The sequence below is a fragment of the Henckelia pumila genome, chromosome 2, assembly GCF_033568475.1.
Source record: "Henckelia pumila isolate YLH828 chromosome 2, ASM3356847v2, whole genome shotgun sequence".
Lineage (NCBI taxonomy): Eukaryota > Viridiplantae > Streptophyta > Magnoliopsida > Lamiales > Gesneriaceae > Henckelia > Henckelia pumila.
In genome coordinates, this window is record NC_133121.1 from 141,217,542 (window position 1) to 141,241,549 (window position 24,008).

At 35.8% G+C, this 24,008-nt stretch overlaps 3 protein-coding genes and 1 long non-coding RNA gene across 6 annotated transcripts in view; 2 read left to right on the forward strand and 2 right to left on the reverse strand.

Annotated features, from left to right (window-relative positions):
• Positions 1–504: 504 nt before the first annotated feature.
• Positions 505–1,697, forward strand: LOC140885340 (uncharacterized). Of its 2 annotated transcripts, none has more exons than XR_012150879.1 (5): positions 505–747; positions 849–945; positions 1,027–1,123; positions 1,251–1,316; positions 1,442–1,697. It is a non-coding gene; the product is annotated as an uncharacterized lncRNA (long non-coding RNA). The 2 variants fall into 2 exon arrangements; XR_012150878.1 differs by having other exon boundaries at positions 901–945.
• Positions 1,698–4,329: 2,632 nt separating this feature from the next.
• On the reverse strand, positions 4,330–6,210 carry LOC140884013 (large ribosomal subunit protein P2-like). The gene is made up of 4 exons (XM_073290675.1): positions 6,111–6,210; positions 5,924–6,011; positions 4,655–4,899; positions 4,330–4,559 (listed from the first exon to the last, which is right to left on the reverse strand). Exons 2-4 carry the CDS (start codon positions 6,009–6,011, stop codon positions 4,533–4,535), a joined length of 360 nt encoding a protein of 119 aa, XP_073146776.1. The 5' UTR covers positions 6,111–6,210; the 3' UTR covers positions 4,330–4,532.
• A 116-nt stretch (positions 6,211–6,326) lies between these two features.
• Positions 6,327–8,773, forward strand: LOC140884012 (uncharacterized). Of its 2 annotated transcripts, XM_073290673.1 has the most exons (8): positions 6,327–6,430; positions 6,525–6,594; positions 6,707–6,856; positions 6,972–7,045; positions 7,145–7,263; positions 7,696–7,779; positions 7,952–8,044; positions 8,646–8,773. In XM_073290673.1, coding segments are annotated over exons 2-8 (528 nt in total). In that variant the 5' UTR covers positions 6,327–6,430; positions 6,525–6,587; the 3' UTR covers positions 8,647–8,773. The 2 variants fall into 2 exon arrangements, with proteins under 2 accessions (XP_073146774.1, XP_073146773.1); XM_073290672.1 differs by lacking the exon at positions 8,646–8,773 and having other exon boundaries at positions 7,952–8,639.
• A 138-nt stretch (positions 8,774–8,911) lies between these two features.
• The window catches only part of LOC140884011 (DNA polymerase epsilon catalytic subunit A-like), a 31,739-nt gene continuing 16,642 nt past the window's right edge, over positions 8,912–24,008 (reverse strand). Inside the window, exons 27-49 of the mRNA XM_073290671.1 lie at positions 23,739–23,793; positions 23,490–23,632; positions 22,961–23,412; positions 22,553–22,676; positions 22,246–22,443; positions 22,077–22,151; positions 19,343–19,533; positions 19,008–19,191; positions 18,861–18,925; positions 14,904–15,036; positions 14,709–14,810; positions 14,537–14,620; positions 14,076–14,150; positions 13,864–13,923; positions 13,508–13,770; positions 13,385–13,433; positions 12,882–13,042; positions 12,745–12,811; positions 11,469–11,615; positions 10,391–10,558; positions 10,080–10,292; positions 9,400–9,506; positions 8,912–9,281 (exon numbers count right to left, since the gene is read on the reverse strand). Coding sequence (XP_073146772.1) covers positions 8,921–9,281; positions 9,400–9,506; positions 10,080–10,292; positions 10,391–10,558; positions 11,469–11,615; positions 12,745–12,811; positions 12,882–13,042; positions 13,385–13,433; positions 13,508–13,770; positions 13,864–13,923; positions 14,076–14,150; positions 14,537–14,620; positions 14,709–14,810; positions 14,904–15,036; positions 18,861–18,925; positions 19,008–19,191; positions 19,343–19,533; positions 22,077–22,151; positions 22,246–22,443; positions 22,553–22,676; positions 22,961–23,412; positions 23,490–23,632; positions 23,739–23,793 — 3,477 coding nt within the window. The 3' untranslated portion in view covers positions 8,912–8,920. The remainder of the gene's footprint in view (positions 9,282–9,399; positions 9,507–10,079; positions 10,293–10,390; positions 10,559–11,468; positions 11,616–12,744; positions 12,812–12,881; positions 13,043–13,384; positions 13,434–13,507; positions 13,771–13,863; positions 13,924–14,075; positions 14,151–14,536; positions 14,621–14,708; positions 14,811–14,903; positions 15,037–18,860; positions 18,926–19,007; positions 19,192–19,342; positions 19,534–22,076; positions 22,152–22,245; positions 22,444–22,552; positions 22,677–22,960; positions 23,413–23,489; positions 23,633–23,738; positions 23,794–24,008) is intronic.

Sequence of the window (24,008 nt, forward strand, 5' to 3'; positions counted from 1 at the left end):
AGCGCTAAGGATTCTTAATTTTTTTGCTTAGTGTTTCTTAATCAACCTATTTGTGACGTAATTTATGACCATTTAAGGTCATCTGCAATCACAAACATCATTTTTGTGCAAGTTTTGCACTGAAATAGTGTAATTTCTGCAACAAATACAACATCCATCTTCAGCCCATTTATTTCAAATCTTACACCAAAAATATATTCTCGGAATATTCTTTTGATTTTAATTATTTGCATATATATCACACAATTATATTATTTATAAATCATTACTTAATTATTTAATATTAATTTTAAAAAAATAAAATTAATAATTAAATATTTATTGACATCCAATTTCCCTTCTAGAGTTCTTGGGCTTTTTTCCGTTTTAGAGTTGTTTATGGGCTTGATAGTTGAATAAATAAGAAATTTGATGATCGACGGAGTCAATTAGTACACTTTTTTTCTTTTTTTTTTTTTTTCTTTTCAGTCAAAAAAAAAAAAAAAAATGTTTGGAGATCGAGCACGACAAGACCCTCGTCTCTGCCACTCGTTGCGAAAAGATATCGGCAAATTGAATGTGTCGAATTTCGATGAACGAGGGGCAGAGACGAAGGTCCTGTCGTTCTTATTGATCATATTAATCAAGAATATATATTAACTGAGGAAAGGAAAGCTGCCGGTGGTCTTCGATTTCGACGTACAATTACAGATTAAAAGGGTCGATTTCTTTTTGCGAAGAATCTTGTTCGAGTAAAAGTGTTTCAAGGTCGATTTCTTTAATTTTTCTTTTTCTTTTCTAGGCACTCTGATTAATTATTTTCATTCTTGGATTATATATAAGGATTGCAACTCGATCGTCCGATTCAGGGGGATGGCGAAAGATTTAATTGTACAACTCTCCGACGAGCTAGGAATTAAGGGCATGTTCGCAGATCGAATTCCCCGGCCGGCTTTAATTTAATCGGTACGTATATTGGATAATATATAATGTTGCATGCCTCATCTGTACGCGTTCACTAAAACATGTAAGATTTTGTGTTCGCAGGGGAGTGTGGTGGAAAGCTGATCATATACAGCCAGGAGGTTATGCACGAATTTCTTGTAAATAATTCTGATGTTTTCTCATCTGTGCTCAAAACAAGGTTTGTGTACGTTAATTGGTGTTCGTTCCTGTTAATTGCATGTGTCCCGCATTAATTAGATAATTAAATATCTCGGGAGTTTAACATATACATAATGACAACCTTGCTTCTCTCTTGATCTCGTTAGGTCCAAATCCAAAGATCCTAAGAAATACAACATCAACGGCCATACGATTCAAGGCAAATAATCCAGGTACTTCAAAACTTTTGAGAGAGCATGCAATATTTATTAATATCATAACATTAATGTTTATTTCAATTTTTTTATGCCGATGCATAAATATATATATATACTAATATTGCATGTTATATATGCAGGAGTCACCGTAATGTAAGCTGGGGAATGGGAATGACATTTATATAACTATAAACGTACGGGAAAGGCAGAAATGCTCCGATGGCTCCAGCCTCCATCCACCACCTCCTCATATGCTTAAGTGAACTTTATATATATATATATATATATATATATATATATATATAATTAAGGGAAACTTTTGAATCATTCAAACAGATAATAATATTAAAATATTTGTTTTGAAATTTTTGTGGGTGATTTTTTTTACTTTATGTGTGTTTTTTTTATCGGAACCGGATCTTGTTCGAAATTGTATTATAAAATGTAATTGTGGATGAATAAAATATTTATTTAGTGTCTATTCATGAATACAATATCATCATCAAGCTAATTAGGGTACTTGTAATTCGCCACCTTTTGAATTTGCACCAATCACAAACACTTGCTTAGAAAAGATTTTCTGGATATCTTTTAGAAGAAGAATTACAAATCTCTTTGGAACCTTAAAATATTCATATGAAAATAACTTTTATTAGCTAATTTTTTGTTTCATCCGGAAAACGTGAAAATAGATGGGAAAGTATTGAGTTTCTAGTGTGAGAAATAAGTGGTTTGGTACAAATCCACCTTCATATTATTAACTTTTATATATATAAGAAATCAAATATTACTAAAAAAATTTTTATTCGTGCAATGCTTGACAATTATTTGCATGACTCTATTTGTGCGTTAATGTCAGGATCGGTTAGAGGTGTGTAAATGGCTTTCTCGCTAACACTATAGCAGTTGACCCTTAAATGCTTACAAGTTTAGTTCAGTTGTAGTTGGTCAACTGAACTTCTTCCTTTTTGTGTGTTTATGTTAATCAACCAGCTTAATTAAGTGTGAAATGAGATTGACTAACAGATTAGAACTAATGCTCAAATGGAATCGTGAAAGTGGGTGAGAGTGCTTAACTAAAAGTAAGATTGTGCAAGGACTTTTTTATGGATGTTCGGAGCTCAATCTTCTACGTCACTCTTTCTTCCAGTACTTCAGAAGAATTCACTCTAGTAGACTTTGACTATTACACCACCTTGCAACAGCCCACTCGAAAACTAAGACTTATACACAATCGTCTATCCCAGAAGTCCTAGACTTAAGAACTCAATCCTCGACTGATTCTTGTTACAATAGCAGTGTTACAACTCAACACTTTGCACAAGATGATCCTAACTTGATCTGATATGCTTGAAGCGTGTGTTTGAGTTCTTCGACTCGTGAAAGTTATAAGCTTTGAGATTCTCTTCTAGCTGCTCGACTGAATATGTGTGGGTAAGCTGAGAATGTTCAGTTTACCTCTGATAGCTTCTATGTATGCACGAGTTCTTATGAGTCGGATGATTTGCCTAGTGCTTCTTGATAAGTATTTATACTTGACCGACAACGGCTCTTTCAAATTCAAATCGAGATCGTTAGCTTGTTTTTTCGTGTACATTCTCTGACATGATAGTACAGTGTTGTGCTCTGCTTTTGCGGCGTCAAATTTGTACGGTTGATCTTATCCATAAGAATTAAACTGATGTGTTGATCGGCAGTCTTTTGGATGGTTCAGTTTACTGGTGCAGTTTAGCTTAGAGAAACTGATTCAGTTTAGCTCCCTAAACTGAATGCAGTTTACTTCATATCTTCAGTTGATCTTTGTCAACGGTCAACTGAGTTGATGTATGCAGTTTAGATCGGATGTCTTCAGTCTAGCTCGGAAACTCGTCTAGTAATTAATTAAAAATTGAATCTTCATACATTTTCTTTTTCAGCAATTAAATATTCTTATTTTTCTGAAATGTTCTTGATTTTTGGTTCAACCCGACAAAACAGGTAACAAATACAGAGAAAATAATTATAATACTCATGTTTTTAATTCTTTGACAGCTGAGGAATACTCCATACACCAGGCCATGCGCCAACAAGATTCAGTTTATCAGAAATCAGTAATTCAGCTTTCGTGAAATCAAGATCTTGAATACAATAGCACGCTGAAATCAGTTTTAAAATATAAAAACAGAAATTCGGTACTTTAAAACGCCTACATACATGATATTGCTTAAATATCTTGGTTGTCCTTGGAGGTTTTCTTTACTTTTCCAACTGGACCCCTCAACTGAATATCTCGTTTTATGCTGTGTTTTTTTTCTTAAAGTTTGTGAAACTTTTTCTCATAAACTGACTGCTATTTATAAGCAAAATTGTAACCGGTAAACTTCATATTTATTGTCTTTAATTGTCATAATTTTGAGTTAATTTTTCAGTTACAAATTTTTGGAAGAAAACTTGCATACGTGTCGTTATATTATTATAATCTCATTTGGAAGAAAATAGACAGATATCGATAATAAAAATGACAAAAAAATTCTGCAATTTTATAGAATTAAAAATGTAAATTCACCGTTAATATGACACCCCCATTGGAGTGGGGTTTTACTGCGCGTGCAGGCGTGCAGCATTGGTATTGTCCTAACAGGCGAAAAGAAGCCATGGCCACACGATGCTTATGCATTGATTCGACGCTCAACGGTCAGAATCCGTCTGTTGCATAGTTCACTGGCTGTTTTTCTGATTTTAATTTCAATAAACGCCTCATCATTTTGTTTATATCGCTCTTCCTCAATTGTTTCAGAAAACGCCTGTTGCTATCCAGAAAACAACAGTTCTCGAATTTATTTACTTTCTCCATGTTCTCCATTGAAACTTAGAATCATCTTCTGTTAGTCGCTAAATAATTTTTTTACATGGGGTTGCTGCTACATGTATCTAAAAGGGGATTATTTGATCACAACTACAAGTGTACATGGACTTCAGTTTTTAAGCAACAATTTCATGGCACTGTCACGTGAATAATCACTATGTGAACAAGTATCGAGAAGCATAATAAGGAAACAACACCAAGATTAAAATCATGTTGAAATAATCAAGTTTGATGGTTTTGTCCCCGACTCTTTTAGATATCAAAATCACACAGCACCACTTTAAAACTATCAGTTTCTTTAAAATAAAGATTCCCTAATACCAGAAATGGAAAAACAAGATTTGAAGTTGGCGGCTTCATGCAAAAGGAGATTGTGGCACCCACTCTCAGTCGAAGAGGCTGAAGCCCATATCCTGCAATCAAACAGAATATATGTTTAGACACGAGAAATTTTGTCCAAATTTTGCATAATAAATAAGTCTTAATATGGTCATGTCCAGATATTTACATCATCGGACTCCTCTTTCTCTTCTACTTTCTCTTCTTTCTTGGTTTCAGCAGCAGCAGCAGCAGCAGGCGCACCAGCTGCACCACCAGCAGGAGCAGCAACTGCAACTGCACCCCCACCACCACCACCACCTGCCGGCACGGAAGCCAACTTTTCCCTTCCAGCAGCAATCAATTCAGTGATATCTTTTCCCTCAACTTCAGACAATAGCAAGGTGATTCTGTCATCATCACACTCAGCTCCAACTGAAACCGAGAAAGCAGTAGGTAAATAAAATTAGAGTTAGTGCATGGAATAAAATTCACAAACGTAGTGTTAAACACAATAGACTGAAAATCCGATCAATTAAAAACACATGGCAGAACGATATTTTAAAAATATTAATGTCTAAAGACTCGTATAAAAGGGAAACACATACCACTACAAAGAGTGGTAAGACCAAACTTAGTTATTTTCCAGAAGTTTAAATAAAGTGTAATGTTTGCATAATTGGAACTACATAATCAGCAACTAAACCTACAAGTTAATTTTAACAAGTTCTCATATCACTGAAACTACATACTTCAAATCTTGATGGCGTAAAACAAGAATGCTCCAAAGTTCATTAGATAGTTTGGCCTCAACTACACTAAACTCTAGAAGATTTGGCACAAGCCTCCCCTCTCCCACAGAGCTGGGAAAAAACCAAAAGATTCTCATAATGACTAATGAGAAGTTCGTACGAACCCAACAGTGAACAGTGAATGTGATAAACACCCTCCAATCTTTCTTATCCTTTACATGGACTATCCAGCTACTAGCTAGTTGTTTAAAATCAAAAGATTCCTCTTTCATGGCCTAATGGAAGACCAGAGAGATGTACATAATCACTCAACTTGGAACTATCCAATCTTGGAACTTCGAACATTACTCAATGTAACAAAGAAAGCCTTTTCTTGGCTCTTGCCATCCAATAACCACTCAACTAAAGAAATTAGTCAAAACTACAAATTTCAAAATTAACAGAAATGAGTTCACAAAGCTTTTCCAAATTCAATGTTAAAAAGCTGCATAGAAAAAGGGCTATGCTCCAAGCGATTACAAGATTATCAAACAAAAAGTTAAACCAGATCTAAAATTCTAAATGTATTTTGAATCATAAAATAACTCCGATATGCATAATCAGATCAAATAACATATTCTATATGAAGATTCAATAATTGAAAAATGTAGCTACTTTTTTTTTTTTTTACAGAAGACAGAATCATACAGAGATAGATAGAGATAAACCTGAGTTGAGAATTTTCTTCAAGTCCTTGGCGGAAGGACTGGCGTTGCCGCCCAACACAGCCAACAAATAAGCTGCTATTACCTTCATCTGTATGTCGTTCAATAATAAACTCAAAATAGAATCACAAAAATCACAGGAATATACAAAATTAGATGAATTATCAAGGAAAAAGGAAGATGAAATTACTTGGAATAACGAATCTCTGAGACTACCGTCCTGCTAGGGTTACGAAAAAAAACAGGCGATTGGATGCAACACAAAGAAGAGCGAAATATTTAGAGCTTATAGCTAGGGTTTAGGTGTCATGGGCCCATGGTTTATTATTTATTAATAGCCCATTGGGTAAAAACTGACCTAGTCCACAAAACTGTTTTTGCCAGCCCAATAAGCACCATTTCCATTTCCATCAGAAATAAGCCCCATTTTTTCGCTCTCCTCATCTCTCAACGGGAAAGGCATCCATCCCATTGCAGACAGCGGTAACAAATAGACAACATCTTGCAGCCGTTAGTATTCCTCTCTTAATCCATGCACACTTTAAATTCCCATTTTTTCAATTAATGGTGAAATTTGAATTTCTTTTTGTTGGAGATATCGCAGTGAGGACTTTTTCTCAAGAGTGATTTCGTCGAGCACTTTGTAGTCTACAGAAAATAGAACGCCATGGATGGTATGAACTTAAATTGAATGTTCTGTTCAGATAGCTAAGCATGGTTCTCAAGAAATGGCTCGAGATTAATTCGTGGGTTGTGGGTTTTTTTTTTCCTTGTTTGTGTGTACAGTGGACTCAAAGCAAACGATGGAGGACACTGTATTAGTGGGTGATGATCTGATGATGGGTCCACCATCACCTATAATTCCACCCGAAATAGCTTCTCATGTTCTGGAAGGTGTTGATTTGTGTGATGGGATTTTGCGGAATCTGTTTCTATGTAAAGTGTTCTTCTCTTTAACTATTTTCACCTTATATGTTCAGAGGACAAGGGAGGATTGCGAGGGGGGTAATCTTATGCACATTTGTCTGGTTTTGTTTGTTATGGTTAATAGGTCTACACATCAATGATGTCGAGCCATTCTGTCAAGACGAGATTGTGTTATATCAGCAATGTGCAGAGAGGAGGGTCAGCTTCAACACTGCCTTGTATGTTTCTCCGTTGCTTATTTCCATTTTTGTGTAGTTAACTTCCCCAGTTCTTTGGGGCTGGTTCTCTTTTATGCAGGATAAGGAATTAAGACAGCGGCTTGAGGATAGTGAGCGAAAACTAGGGATGTCTATGCCTGTAGAACAAGCAAAGGATAGATGTAATCAGTTGGAATCAGAAGCCACATTGTTGGAGAGGTATGGTCACTCAACTACGGAAACAATTGGTGAGCTAGCATGGATTGTCTACAGCTCTGATGGTGATTTAAATCATTAGAAGTCATCTATATGACTTTCAGCCGTCTAACATCTATTGGTTTTTTTTAGAAATGCATGACTTTTCCCACTGATTGAAGTCCTTGTTTGTTTTTTCTATTTTTATGTGATGTGTTTAATGAAGCTTGTGAAATGATCAAATATCAATTATGTTCATTCAATATTACTTGTTCCAGGCACACTTTGATGCGTTTTCAAATAAATGGAATATTTATTTGATGAATGCAAATTGATGACTACAATTACATTTCCCTGACGCTCGGAATTTCAAAATTCGATTACAATGTCTAATACATTTTAAAAACTGATTAGCATAGTTGTTTGACTCTTTGTAAAAATATCTGGTTGTTTCAGACGCCTGATTTTGGCAAGTGGGATTGAAGGCATCGAAGGATTTCGACAAAGATGGAGCTTGCATGGTCGCCTTACCGATACAAAGTAGTACAAAGTGATCTTCATGTTTTAAAGTGTCATAGGTGGTAGCATAGAGAATGTGCCAAATTATATAAGAGTCCTCTACATCTGCTCTATTAAAAGACAAGGAAAACAGTAGTTCATTCTCATCCTAGAAATTCCATGACATCATTTGTATGTGTGCGTCATATTGTAGGAGGAGATTGGAAGCCCTGAAGTTTGGCTTGGAGGACAGAAAGAAAGATGAATCAATTCAAGATTTGACGACCAAGAAAAGATGGTTCTTCTGGTGAACATGGAACCCTTTTTTTAATTTTACTTGCCATGTTGCCTCTTTCTGAGCTAATGTGATCGTTACCAGCATTTGGAATTTTAAATGTAGCTTGTTTGGGTATATCAGTTTATGCTTTTATTTGCGATGTCATGTTATATCATTATTAGGGCACTGCAGTTTAGCAGTCCTTGTTTGTCAAATAACTTTTGAGAAGATTGAACAAAATTATTGGTGGATCATAAAATGTGAGAAGAAACAAGTTTTTGTGCATATTCAATGTGTATGTTTGTCTAAACATAATAATTGTCATCTCAATACTAGGTTGCTATGATGTTAGAGATAGAGATTGCAAATTAAAATGCAAAAGCTTTGTACATTTACAACCAAACATCAAAATGTGTGCAGCTTATCATTATCTCAGGATGCAGGACTATACAAGTAGTTCCTTGTCTTTTTATTGTTTCCATGTATTTCTTTGAGCCTGCACGAAACACTACATGTCTAAAAGCAAGTTATTCACAATCAACCTCCCCATGAGCTTAATAATTTTAAGTACGAGGTATATATAAAGGGGTAAGGATCTATGTTGATAGTTCCTTGTTGATCTCCAACGCAGATAGCTTCCGAGTAAAATGCTTTGCTTTTGGACCCTTCTGTTTATGCATCGTGCCAGCATTAAGATCTTCATGCTCCAGACCAACCTGTTCACTGACATTGCAAACTTGATTCAGCATTTTCAAGTTCATACAAAATGAGCTAAGTGATCTCAAATACGCCCACATCGGAGTATTCTGGCGTTGAGTGGTAGCTAAGACATTTCCTCATCGAATGAAGAGTCGGAACCTAAAATGGCTGTTAAAGTCAAATAAGATGCGCATTTATTTTTCACAATTATCTACCCTCTAAGATCCAAGAGATGCATTCTTGGAGTAGCTGAAATTTCTGATCCTTTGCAACATTCCAGAAAACTTGCATTTTTCGGTGGAAATCAGAAGAATCCTCCTTGCAAGTAAAGGATCCAGCACATTTACAATTTTCAGCCAAGTGCGCAGCTTTGACATGATTGCACTTGAGGCATACCAGGTCTTGAAGGTGGTAGAGTCGTTCTCTTTGTCGAATAATCTGTAAAAGAGAATTCTCCAGCATTTCGCGGTCATATGGTTGCCCACACTGAGGCGCCGTACAACACCATTCCTGAGATGTTAGGGTCCTGTCACGGCATAAATCTAGATCCCTGCAGCAGTTGCAGTGACTGGCAGACAGAAAAAGAAATTGAATTCAGAGAAAAAATATCATTTGGAAAAAAAAAAAAAACAAACAAACAAACAAGCATGGCCTTATTGACTACATATTTAATGTGATAACTTTACCTGCAAATGACATTCGGCAGTGTTAAAGACAAAGATAGATAATGAAACTCAGCCTCAGGAGCAAATTCCCTGATGTTCACCAATTTCAAAAGATTTCTTCTCATTATCTGCGTAATGACGACGACAATAAAGATCCTCAATCCACTACCAAAACGTTATTAGAAGTAACTAAACAATCGTAGAATTTACAGTATGAATTCATGGTTTTCAGAGAGCTCAATGTGAGAAATTATCTTGAATTCGATCATGTGTAGAGAGAGATGTCTCTCATTCTTGATATAAACATGACCAAAGACCACGGGCATAAAAAATAAAAGGATTAATGTTTTTCATTTTTTATGTAGAGACAACAAATTTTTATAACTTTCAAATGATATTTCAAATTCAGGGCAAATATGGACTTTTAACCACGTCAAGTATTGCAAAGAAATAAAGATGCTATGATTATGAAAATGCATACGAGGGAAGAAATCAAAAGAACTCACAAATGAAATTCCTCTAGTTTCACACAATATTAGATATCTAATTAATTCTGATTCTAATATCCATAACTGATAATCTGAACTAGCAGAAGCAGGTGAAATGAACCTTGCTATGACTTTGCTGCATCAGAGAAGGGAAATATACAGGAATACCCATATATTTATGCATATATAAAGAAGTTTAAGATCTATGGTTACCAGGACTTCATGCTGAACTTTTTGGTCAAGTGCCAAAACTGCACAAACATACTTGATGAAATCTAAAGCGGAATCCCCCTTATAACTACTGTTTATAGATTGCAAACTTCCAGTCAAGGTGTTGTGATCACTTCGAGACTTTTTTCTTCCATTCATATGGAGACTTGGATCAGAGACCAATTTAAGAAGTCTCTCCGTAAAGTGAGATCTGATCTGTACGACATACAAAAACATTGAGTCAGCCTTCACATTGTCCGGATAAAGAAAGAAAGGAATATAGGGAAGTCCTGAAAATTAAAATCTATCACTACCTTTATTTTCAGAAACTCTGTCATCTGTGATTCAAGAATTTCAGCAGTTGATGCTGTGATTGATGGAGTGCATAAAGTGCCCACTGCAGATGCTCGTTTCTCAGATTCCTCTAGTGCATACTTCCATGGGAGGTACAAAAATTCAGAAACAATCAAGATGAAGTGATCCTGCATAAAGCAACAAACAGAATTTTATAAGGCAGAGAATTGAAACTTGATGTTTGATTGCAACTTCTAAATTTTGTTTAGAGAGCTCAAAAACTTTTCATTCCATGTCATCAGTGAGATAACACAAAGTGCCATTTAGCATACATTCTCCAAAAAAATTAAAAGTCGACCTTTTCGAAAAGTTTGGTTCTCTGAAAAATTTTTAATGTTAGACTTTTTGGAAAAGCTTTGTTCTTATCAAACATTACCCCAAATTAAATACCACAGTTACATTTCTCGCATTATAAGAAAAGATCGGAAAGAGAAACTTTTAACAAGGCAAATTAGAAAGAAAAATACAGGAAATGGTCTTAAATCACAAGAAGAAATGATCTATTCGTTCCACGTATCACCTTAGAACAAGGGAGCTTCGACCCTACAGTTGTGGTATTGCCCCAACTGTAGGGTAAAGGTTTGTAGGGTCAAAATTCCCTTAGAATAAGAGAATTGTCAGAATTCCCATTCAAAAGGTTTTTTCCTATTCTTATTGGTTGCTAACCTCTAGAGGCAATTAGCTGAGATTGCTGAGAATTGACTGTATATTGAAGTAGGATATTCCTCACCATTTTTGGAAAGGCACCTTGTGCATTTTTTATTTTTTACAATGATGGTTGAGAAGCTTGAGCCAGTGATTTTCTTCATGAAACATACACCATAGATTAGCACATTGATGATATACTCATAGCAAGGTGTGGTCGTTTCCAACTTGCCATGGCCCCAATAATGGCAGGCTTTCATATGCTTTTTTATAACAGACTTGGGAAAATATTCTGACATGCAATGTACTTCAGGCATATAGGTGAAAAATCTTTGGACCCAGTATGAACATTGAAATAGCTACGTAAATTTGCTAAATGAATGGAGGACCCACCTGGGATGATTTAGGTAAATTTTCCGCAATTGTCCAACTAGAGACAATATCTACTTGTGAATTGTTGAGCATGCTGTCTATACTTGCTTCTGAATCTTCTTCTGTGGAATCATCTTTTAATCTTGCTTGAATTCCACCATAGTTGTACTGAAATCGAGAAGATAAGGAGAAAAAGAAGGAGAAGGTTGTGTCAGAGAGGGGAACACAAAATCATGAAACAAAAAAATTAGATAAAGTGATTTACTTTGGGTTGAAACTTGAAATTATACACTTGCAACAACATAGTTAAATAGACCCAATATTAATCTACAACCAATCAAAAAGGATTGAGAAAAGAATAAGCAGCACGTGATGCAAAAAAACCTATCTTAACACATTGAACACATCAACCACCCAGAATTCACCCGAGAACATTTTTTTTTCTTTTTTTCTGGTCAGCACTGAACATCAATGCTTGCTTAAAAAGGAGTTAAAAATTAATTCATAAATATGTCTATCTAACATGCTGAAAATGAACTCTAAAGTACCTTTCATATGATTGATATAAAACACAAAAAGCCTAGCATATGCTAAGGGAAGTGTCTAGCTCTGATATAGAGGCATAGTTATGATTCCACCATACCAATTACTTAACCATATAGGAACAAATCGCACAATGATGACACAATTACGTTAAAAAAAAAAACCAAAGCTTTGATAGGTTACATACATCATACGATATCTCAAGGCAATTCTTCATTTTTTACCAAGTTACAAAGCAAAGATACTCGTAGCAGCTACCCATGGTCTCCTCAGTATGTTTAAATTAATTTCCTAAAATATCCCCCAATAACCGTACTTAATCATATTTATTTTAAATTCACCGCTAATTTCCCTCAAATTTCATTGTGTACCCGCTCTAAAGAAACTTTCATCTTATCTCTTTTCTATACAACCCTCTCTTTTGCAAACTATGCAGTTTCGACAAATTTGCTTTTTTCAACTTCTTTGTGAATTGTCACTATCTTCTCTTTGATTTTTTTTATCGTTATGTTCAAATGAAAAATATTAATATAAATTGTAAAATAAAACAACTTATCCTACTTATCTCCAAATAGAATTGTTCATAAAAAGGAAATACATAGGCACACAACCTGTGCATGAGACTGCTACTTCTTAAAAATGATTAACTAATAGGATCTCCCTCCCCCATTGAATTAATCAGGACCAAATGTTATCAATAAAAAAAATAGGCATTCAAAGTTGTGGAGGTGAATTTTAAGCATAGTGTGCAAACCTGGTCCATAAAGAGTATGGAATGCCAAAACTGGAAGGGCTCAAGCTCAATCCACTCAAACAAGTCCCTGCCACAAAGAAGCTTCAAGATAACATGCAATAATAGATAATAACTCCACAGGTTCTTAAAAGACTAACCTGGTTTGCAAGGTTTTGAGAACACTATCACAATAAGCTTTGGCTGCGGATATATCTGACTTTCCTGTGTCTACAATAACTTTAGTGAAACTTGCAAACACAATTGTCGCGCCTAATTTACGAAGTTCAGCCATCAGCAAAGCAAAAATTTTCTGCATGACCTGTTAATAGATACATTATTGTCAATTGCATAGAAACTGCTATAAAAGTTTCTTTGACACTCTTTGATAAATGATATTATGCAAGAAAATAGCACAATGTTATTTTTTCTCATTGAAACATTTGGCAACAAATGCTCGACCCTTGACATTATAATGAACAAACAATTATAAATATTGTATTATCATTTAACTATGAAGTTGTAGAAAATTGAACATTGTTGAATAAAAGCAGGAAACATGGAAAGCAGATATTAGATAACAATTGTTCGTTAATTCATAGGCACACCAATATTTCTTTTTAGCCTCAAACAACCATTATTTTTTTCCTGAATAAGATGTTACCTTGTGGAGCATGTGGTGAATAGCAGGGTCGTGAAGTTTAGACTTTGGACTGCATTCAGAAAAGAAAAGGTGTTATTATTTGAAAAGAAAAGTGTAACTTTGAAATGATTAACTTTCAGCAACCTGCAAAGCCATCGGTACAAATGCTGCAGTATAGTATCTGCAAGGGAATTTCTAGATGAAACAACATCTGCAAGGCATCTTTGCGTCAACTGTTTGAGGACACGGAATGCAGGTGCACATGAGATTGCCTCATCAAAGGAATAACGCTCATCAGAAGTAGATGCTGGAGGATTCAACTCGTTCTCTAGACCAAATAAAGCACCTCCTTCCATCTCATTCACTTGGTTACTTTTTAGCAGAGCATTGACTGCAAGGTGATGAATCTAAAATTTGTACAAAATAAACTATTTTATCATATGCTTAAACAGCACCACAAACAAAAGAAAAGAGGAGAGATATTATGTGCAAACTTGGACCTTAAGCTCGACAGTTACTTTTCTATATGCACCAGGATATGTGAGAACGGGTTGAGTGACCTGGTTGGAAAAATAGTAGTTAACTCACACACCTTGCAACAATGTGACAAAAAAATTCCCTCTGTTATATCTTGCTAAAATAATTAGAACTGGTGGAAAGTAAACCACGCACCCAGGAAAAGAAAAAATTGTCCAAAGCCCAAATCACTCACCTCATCTATAAAACATGGTACTTCTTCGTCAATGCCTCCCAAGTCTGGAACGCCATTATCAGATATCCAAAGGACCTGTTAGGGTAAATATGATTTCATCAAATAAGCAAACCTGCTTGAGACAGTTAAGTACTGATTTAGGTTGCCTTATTAGTTGATGACATAATTCAATAGGATAACTACATTTAGCTCCCCTAATGTTTGTCCCATATGGGTACAACACTTTTGATTTGGTTTTTAACATTATACACTTCTTCTTGCTCTCAGATATATAGTACTATCTTAACAGCTTCCTTGATATGCACCTTCCTTAACAGAACTTACTGGCATCAAGAACATATTTTGCTCTCATCCAACTTTTCAACAACATTTTGGAAGATATAAAAGGTTGCAAATATGATAATCCAGCTATTAGAAGCGAGTAAAGAAAATTTAAATGTTGCTAGGAAGAAAACAGAAACCTGTTGTTGATCATGTAGGGCTCTCGACAAGAAGATATCTGTTGTATGGATAATCCAATCACTTTCAAAATTTCCCAACGGAACCTGCTTATTCATCATTATTGTGTATAGTTACCAAAAAGATTCTTTACACAACCTGAAGCTCATCAAAAACATATATAGCAGGTATTACATGGGCATATCGGGAAAGTAAAATTCTTGCATTCAGCCATTGGGAGGATGCGGCACAACGTAGAATTCCATTTTTTGCAGCAATTACTTGCCAACCAATTGCCTAGACAATAGAGTGCAGCTACATCTTGTTACTTCATTTCACAGCAACATTTACAAACCTAAAGAATGGTCGACATTAATACTTTAGGATCACCTGATACTGGCTATCACGGAGATTAGCCGGGATGGTGACACAGGGGAAATCTTCTAATGCCCGTAAGCCCGACTTCAACAACTGGATATTTGGACATTCGACAAGAGCAATTACAGGCCCATGATGCAGTTGTCTGCCAAAAATTAATACCAAGATAATGGTGAGAGATCTACTCACATTGTTCTTTTCCAATATATAGACAAAAATCTACTGGTTCGAGAGAACAGGGTCCCAAAAACAAAAATGTGAGTACAATTTGACTTGAAATACTTCAGAAAATCACAGAAGACCTCCAAGATTAACAATTGAACCAATATTTTCATAACCGAACCAGTAATCGAACCGGTCTACCCTTAAAAAAGGGTTCAACCGCATGGTGGGACCGGAACACTATTATATTATATAAAATAATAATATAATATAGTAAATAATATATTTTAAATTTTAACTATCTTAAATGTGTATATAAATTAAAAAAATAAATCAAAATAAGCTCAAATACTACTAAAATACTATTTTTAACAAAGTTCAAAATCCAAATAATCATATATATAAAACCAAAAATTCAATTTTAAGTATAAGATATAAATAATTTTTTTGGAACAAATATAAGAAATAATCAAATTCGAAACAAATAAAAAAAAAGGGTGCTAGTTTTTGACCGGTTTGACCATTAAAACGGTTTATAGACTTAGTCTGACCAGACCCCTCAACGGTTCCCAGTTGAACCGGCAGGTCCTATTCGGTTTGAAAACACTGCTTTGAACCATCTTTGCTCCATTGGAGGAGAGGATTGAGCACTGAGACAACCAGTTATCAGTCAAACCATCTCAGCATATACTCCGTGGCCTCCATATCATTGATTCTAGTCTGATGATTGGTAGAGTTACTTATTTAAACAGTACTACAAAGAAGTTAAAATTGTACTTCATTGTTTAGTTTTTTCTTGGTTCGTCAGATTTTCATTAGTTGTTATTTTATGTCCAATTTTATAACTAATACAATGCATAATTCTTCATGCATCAATAGTCTAAGTTCTCTATGCAAGGCCCTTATATCCAACTTCCAAAATAGGGGAGCAGCAGGAGAACAAAAGACTTGATCGAATGAAATAGTCTTGCACCGACCGAGGTGACAAGAATCCATGACCAAAGAGTCCATAGGTATAAAAGTGCTAGCCTAATTGGCAGATTTTTTTTTAAATGATAATATTATATAAATAAAGGGTTTGATAATTACAAAAGCGGACCAAAGGTCCACACAAATAAGCTAGAAGAAAAGCCACCAAGTAAGTTAACCCAAAACTAATCTTCATTCCCTGTACAAATCTGAAACCGTAAAAGATTGAAAATCTGTAATCTTATGCACCCAAGTAGGGACTCTGAACTTTATCTTGTCCCATAGATCTTCCACTGACTCTTCCCCATCTTAAAAAATCCTCCTATTTCTTTCAAGCCACACTGACCAGCACACACAATGCACAATGACTTCACAAAAATACTATGCTCCTTTTACCCAACAACACTCATATATCTGCTGCATACAGATCCTTTGTAGATTTCGGTATCACCCAGCTTAAACCCAATTCCTTTAAAACCGAGAACCAGATTGAACTCGTAAAAGAGCAATGAATAAGCAAATGTTCCTGAGTCTCCTCCTCATGCTTATGCAACACACACCAATTTGGATTAAGAAGACAATTCGGATTCCTCTTTTGAATCATCACACAAGCCGGTAATCTTCTCATCACAGCAATCCATGAAAACTCCTGAACCTTAGAAGGAATCGGAGCTTTCCAGATTGGTTGGAAAAGAGGAAAATGAAGAAACAAAACATCTGAAAAGAATGAACCAAAGAAAGATTTAACCGAAAACAAACCAGAAGCGTCCCACACCCATTTCCCGACATCCTCACCCCCCACGACCAAACTGACCCGACTCAAAATATCCAACAAAGCACTTAGATCAGTCAACTCATCATCCCTGAGATCTCGACGAAAATGCAGATTCCAAGAAATAGTAGCAGAAGGAGATGAAAAATCTTGATAAAAAAATGGGAAATAGAACGATTATGAACCATAGAAATCTGAAAAAGAGAAGGAAAAATATCCTTAAAATAAGAATATCCTTCCCAACAGTGTTCCCAAAATCTGATTTCGTTACGCCCTTTGACCACAACTCTCACTGACTGAATGAAAGCCGGATAAATCCTCGAAATAAATTTCCACAGACTCCTCAACATAGTATTTCTAGCCAGCCCCGCATCCCAACCGTTATCCTGAAGTCCATATTTACTAATAATAATCCGTTTCCATAGTGAATCCCTCTCACTTGAAAAACGCCACCACCATTTACCTAGCAATGCCTTGTTCCGTACCCAAACCCGCTCGACCTTTATGAACTTATCCCAATAACAATATTGAAAACCACTTTATATTATAGAATCAATTTGGTTCATGTAGTATTATTTTACAGAGATATGCATGGAATTACACAAAAACAAGGGATAGCAACCAATGGCATATGTCCTCCCAAGACCAATCCAATTATTTGAGCATGGTTTTCCATTCGAGTTTTTAATAAACATATTGCATTTTGAATGCCAATCATAAATTCAAATGGGATGATTAGGTCACTTTTCCATTCCATGAGGGTAGCAGGGCTACTTGTAAATAAAACTTACAAACCTATTCAATATACAAGGTTTCTGAAACTCGATCAAGTATCTGTTATCAACAGGTGCATTCCATTTCACACACCTCTTTCTAGTAGTTGATAGCAATAAATAATAGCGCAAGCACAACATATAAAAAAATGTAGCCAATTTACATCTCCCACTGCTGCATCCATAGTTTTTAAAGGAGCAAGGCGCACTAAGGCGCAAGGCTTGGCGCGCGCCTTATCGAAGCAAGGCGCAATATTAATTTTTCAGAAAAATATATTTATTTAATGCTATTATATAACAAAAAACTATTATTGAAATAATTAATCTAAGCAAAAATATATCATATCACAAAAAATATTTATCTATTACTGCTATTTCATAGTAAAGTACATATATTTTGATAATGCAGTAAGAAAATCTTTCATTATTCGTATATTTATGCGTTACTTTTACTTTTCTAATCTAAAATACTGATATATTATTTTTAGGATGTTGTGTGTAGTTAAGAAATCTGCTATCACTAGCAGATTTTTTCTTTACTTTTAGTTTTCTTTTTTACCATAATAAGTGTAGGGATTTTCTCTACTAATTTGTCCCGTCAATCAATTTAGATTCTAGTTTAAGACAGATTGACAATTTAGATCCTAGTTTATAGTTGTTATCAATCTATCTATAAATGTAATTTTTGAATATTTTGGGAAATAGAACCTCAATTAAATGTTCTTTAAATTAAAAAAGGGAAAATATATGACTTTCCTTAGGCCCATTTATTTTATTCTAGGGTTTGATAGACTTTCCTTTCTTATCTTAAAATTTAAAACACAAAAAAAATTATAAAAAACAGAAAAAGAACTGAGGCGCGCTTAAAGCACACCTCAGTGGGCTTCAAAGGCGAGCCCAGGCGTTAGTGAATCGCTGCGCCTGGGATAATCCCAGGCGCAAGGGCTTCGTTTGGTGCCTCTCGCCTCAAGGCGCTCGCCTTTGACAACTATGGCTGCATCCTTCAAAAATTTTGCTCTTAAGATCCATGCAAGCATTAAAAATTTCAGAAACTTACCACTTTGTATTATCCATATTTCATACGGCCATCAGAACTCAGAAGTTCACCTATGTTATTGGTTTAAATGGCAAAATTATCTTAATAGAAGTAGAAGAGTGACAAAGTCTCCTCAAAGATGAGTTAAGATTATTACTCAGAGAAAAACATAGCAAACTATGAAAGAAGCATCCAAACAAAGTGCCACCGAATTTTGACAGGTAAATAATAAGATATTGAAAAAGTGGAAGAAACACCTATATTCAGTTATTATCCTCTGCAAGGTCATTTGAGCATCCTTTACATTGCCTGTGTAATCCACCTAAATCATGGAAAATTCAAAGAAATGAAAATAGAAGTGCAATATTAGATAAGAAATTATATTTATTACCTGGTTAATTTACCTTGAAAGTAATTCTTTCATTTGGCATGGGAGGTTGAAAAGATGACGCTTGGGTAGATTCACGAAATTGCCTTTCAAGAATTTGAGTTGATAACTCCTTACTTAGGAAAGGACTAGCAACCACAACAAAAATTTGGCTTGATACAGGAAAATATACAACGAACATAGCTCGGCCATCAGAAATGCTGCAGAAAGTGAGAATATTAGGTGTTAAACATATAATGCAACAAAATGATGTACAGAATCAAATGAATAGCAACGCCTTCTTTACACTTCAACCTGGGATTATAGTCTTGTACCAGAAAAGTTGAGTATTGAGTCAAGCAAACATGGTACCTATGATACAAGTAGAAGAAAGGAACTGACTGTTCCAGGTATGGGCATTCGGTTGTTGTCTTCATATGCAATTCATTCACACTCCAACCATCCTGGAAATTTCGCTTTTTTGCTGACTTATCCACTTTACAGACACAGCCAATCTGAAGGATGGCGTTGAACTCCAGTGGGATCTTTGTTTCGTATATTCCCTATCAAAGTTTTAGAGTATTATCACATGTGAAAGGATTCAAGAGATAATAATGGAGCAAGTTGTAAGAGTATATTTCAGTAATATTCAACAAGCCATTTTTGCATTAAGATGAAATGCAAAAGATGGCCTGTTGCTAACCACCATCATGAAAATATGTGATGTATACTATAATAAGAAAAAACATACTAATTACTCCAAAAATAATCTGGGTAGAGGTTGGCTTTAGAATTTGATCGGGACAGCAATATAGGACATTCTAGAATGAGACTGAAACACTTTGGGCATTTATGGAAGCTGAAAATCCCTTCAAAGGTCAAGATCCACATTTGGCGTGCATTACTTGATGCTATCCCTGCTACTGGGAATTTGGCAACTCAAAAATTCGAAATCAATCCCTTATGCCCTCGTTGTTCATGCAATTTCGAGGATAGTACTCATGCAATCTGGTCTTGCATCAAAGCACAAGAGGTATGGTCTTTATCTGCTATTTGGCCCCTCTTAAATTCTTTTAAGAGAGGTAGGCTTTTTGACCTGTTTTGTTGGGTGGTGGCAGTGTTCTAAATGACGGTCAAGGCGGCCGCCTAGGCACCGCGGCCCTCAACCGCCTCGCCTTTGTCTAAGACGGTCTCAGTAGGCGGCCCGAGGCCATCCGGCGGTCGAGATGGCTGAGGCGGGCGAGGAGGCGAATGATTTTAAAATTCCAGTCAATTATCAAAGTCAAATAATTTTAAAAACCAGTCAAAGTCAATCAATTTAAAATACCCTAGATATAATAAAAACACATCTCACCCTCTTTTGTATTTAATTTTGGTTTCAAGTGTCCCCCACCATCAGCCACCACCTGCCTCAAACCGCCTCCAGCCGTTCGCCGCCTCTGTCGCCCATCAGCCACCACCTTAATTATCTTATTAGTTTGCATTTAGTATATTTATTTGCACTTTGTTTAGATATAAAGCTTCTTTACGCATAAACATTATTTAATTACATATATTACATAAAAAAAATTATGACTATTTGTAATTGCATTGCACGATTATATATAATTACTTATAAAATATTGCTAAAAAAATTCAACCGCCATTGCATGATTATATATAATTACCTATAAAATATTGCTAAAAAATTTCAACCGCCTAAGCAGCCGAGGCACCGCCTCCCGCCATTTACAACATTGGGTGGTGGAGAATGGGAGACCAAAGGATGTGGAGGCTTTTGCATGTGAGCATGGAGCATTTGGTATGCTTGTAACAAGTTCCTGTATGATAAGAAGGTGCTGGAGGCTAAGGAAGTTCGGGAGATTGCCAATATATTGCGGGGAGCATTTACTTTAGCACAAGTCATGTTAAGTAAAGGCCCATCATTAACTCACATTAGTTCCACTTGGTATGCTCCCCCTCCAGGTTTGATCAATGTGGATGCTGCAATCAGAATCGGCTCTGATCATTATGGAGTTGGTGTAGTTGGGAGGGACGAAATCGGAGCTGTCACTTTTGCTAGTACTCATTAACTTAATGGCCATTTCACCCCACATCTTGTGGAAATTCACGCGTGTCTCGTGGCTAATCAACTGTTTAATAAGCCTTGGATTTTAGAAATGGATGCAAGCAATGTTGTTAAAGCTGTTAAGTACCCTGCCCCAAGAGCCCCTGAAGCTCCCTTGGTTGATCGTATAGTAAAGCTCTGCCAACCTCATTTTGGGAGTACCATTATTTTTTGTCGTAGACTTGCTAATACGGTAGCTCACGCTTTGGCCCAGTATGCTCTTTAGTTTTTAGGAAATCTAGTGTGGATTTTGTATATTGTATTCCTATGTTTATTGACACTAACGTCCGAACTGATGTAATTTGTCAAGGTTATTGGAATGTATTTTACTTCATAATAATAATAATAATAATAATAATTCACACTATAGAGGAATAAGGTCAAAGCTTCAATGCGAAAACAGTTATTTTCCTGATGCTGAGGAAACAGTTGATCTGATAGTGAGGGTCATTCCCTCAATCTCCTTTGTAAATGACGCGAAAAAGATGTGCATAGTCATATTATGGTTTATTCTTGAGTGAGGTCATGACCATAACAAATTAGACAAAAACACAATGACCCCTGCACTGCCTCTGTCTTACGACTCAAGGGTCACACCACATACCAAACTCGGAAGGTAGATACAATTCTTTCAAGCTTCAGTTATACGGGATTGCAAAATGAGAAAATTAGCCATAGCATTTTACACTAATGTGACACGTTGATGTGAGAAAAATCACATCAGAGAAAGAATGATGTAAATCTCATGGTGGTTGTGCTTTGGTTATTAATTGACTGGATGATTCGGTTACACTTTGAGGTGGACCTTTGATAAATATCTCTGAATAACATTGGAGGATTACTATAGTAGATCTAATTGGACCACAGCATGAGACAAGTTTTCTAAGTGAATAACTAAAATATTTACTATATTCCAAGTTACAGCCAGTCAGCCACATAAAGAATCAGAAAAGATATTAAAGGTTTTCTGCTACACATTATCAAGGGTAGAAAATATACCTCGACTTCAGGATCTGCAAGATGAGCTGCCAATTTCTTGCTTTCGGCCCTAAAGTGGTCCTCATCAATTTTAACCTTTGTAGAGAAACAATTTAAACAATAAAAAATCACAAAACTCCTGATCCAAATGAGCTAGACATAATTATCATGTAAGAAATAAGAGAAGTGCCTCAATCAGGTTGTGACTTCGTCGTCCATGAGGAAGAATCTTATTCACACGCCTTCCAGGGAATTCTTCTGTTACAGGAGCTTTGGAATTCAGATAAAATACTCTGGGAACAAATATGGGAATCTTGTGCATTGTTCCTTCTACAACTACCCAAGCAAAAAATTGGCCATGCTGTGAACCTGCTGCAAGCTGAATAATCTGAGATGAAAAAAATGATACAGATTTATTTCACGGTAGATGCAGCATATTAAGATACAAAATTAGAAGCCAAAAAACAATGTATTTAAATTCCTATTAACTTTATCACCTGCCAATGGCAGCGGGTAAGTGCTAAGTCGTGTCTTTGGAAATAAGAATTGACTCCAAATCTGCCTTGAGTTCGTTTGTGATTGGGAATGCTCAATATATCAGTACCATTAACCAGGTTCAACCTGCCATTTTAACAGATCCCATGGTGATTATTACAACAACCAACACAATTAACAGCAAGGTCTTTATAGGAACAAACATTGCAAGGATGAACACCAACGAGTGGCGTGGCAATAACTGAAAAAAAAAAAAGGAAATAATGAAAGATTCTCTGATGTCGTTAATTTACTTGAACTGACTCAATACATACGAATGATGCTGCACCCATCAAACATGATATCCCTGCCCCCTCCCCATGCAGCAACTATAAACTTCAATCGAAGTAATAAAGTCTGTGTAGAAGTACCTTTGACGCTTCCTTTTCTCTCGTGTCTCTCTCCACTTTCTTTTCCTTAATTCGAGCCAACCTAGATAATCTTCATTGCTGTCAATATTCTCCTCCAAATCATTTTGAAACAATTGCTGTAAGTGCTTATGCCCACTTTCAATACGATCATGTAGCCTTGAACTTTCTACTGGTTGACCTGTTTTGACTTGATGTGGTTTGTGATTGGTTCCATAAGTGCAAACAATAGGTTGTGGACCAACAAGAGGTGCTTTTTCAGCGTTCCTAAAGTCTTCCATGTCTGTAACATTACTCTTATCTGCAAAGGGATCGCTATCCATTCTTGCAGCCTCATCCCTCCTTCGTGAACTGAAAATATCAATCAACTTTCGTTGGCGAAATTTCTCCTCTTTTTCACGAACCTTTTTGTGCAACCAATCAGGATGAACCACCCTTGGGACAGGATTTGCAACCTGACAAATGAGCAACTCCACATGAGGAACCAGAAAATTGCAGTAAGTGATAGTCAATTAATAAACAGCATCTCCACCTTCTGCATTGCAGCAGGAATTGTTATAATTTTTTGAATTGCAGAGCTAAGCCTTTGTTTGTAGTAGGACCAATCAATAATGGACCGAATACCAACATCTGATGAGACTTTGCACCACTTTTTCACATAGAACTTCATAATTTCTGAAAGGCCACGGTGAATTTGTGAAAGGAAACATTATCATACATAACTTGATGCATGCAATGACTGTTGAAGAAAAAATTATGAGAAAGCTGCTACCAAACTCACCAGCTTCAGTTTCAAAAATTGCAACAGGAACAGCACGCTCACTTACCGGGGTCCCCTGCTCAATGTAGGATGAAATAGTCTTAAGGTTCAAAAAATGGATTGAAATAGAAGAAACCATGAGTGAAATAATATCAACATCTACTTGAAGAAAAGTACCGGGATAGAGCATAAATAACACGAGAAACATGAAATTGACAAATGTCAGACACGTATTATAAGGTTAAAGTGGCACAACAATGTCTAATACCAATAGTCCACATCGTTCATAAT

What these genes read in the sequence shown, in the direction of transcription:
- LOC140884013 (XM_073290675.1), bottom strand. Translation starts at nt 6,011, where the DNA reads ATGAAGGTAATAGCAGCTTATTTGTTGGCTGTGTTGGGCGGCAACGCC. An exon ending in GAAGAAAATTCTCAACTCAG is followed by an intron (nt 4,900 to 5,923) that starts GTTTATCTCTAT and finishes TCTCGGTTTCAG; the next exon opens with TTGGAGCTGAGTGTGATGAT. An exon ending in AGAAAGAGGAGTCCGATGAT is followed by an intron (nt 4,560 to 4,654) that starts GTAAATATCTGG and finishes GTTTGATTGCAG; the next exon opens with GATATGGGCTTCAGCCTCTT.
- LOC140884012 (XM_073290672.1), top strand. An exon ending in AGCAATGTGCAGAGAGGAGG is followed by an intron (nt 7,046 to 7,144) that starts GTCAGCTTCAAC and finishes TCTTTTATGCAG; the next exon opens with GATAAGGAATTAAGACAGCG. An exon ending in GAAGCCACATTGTTGGAGAG is followed by an intron (nt 7,264 to 7,695) that starts GTATGGTCACTC and finishes TGGTTGTTTCAG; the next exon opens with ACGCCTGATTTTGGCAAGTG.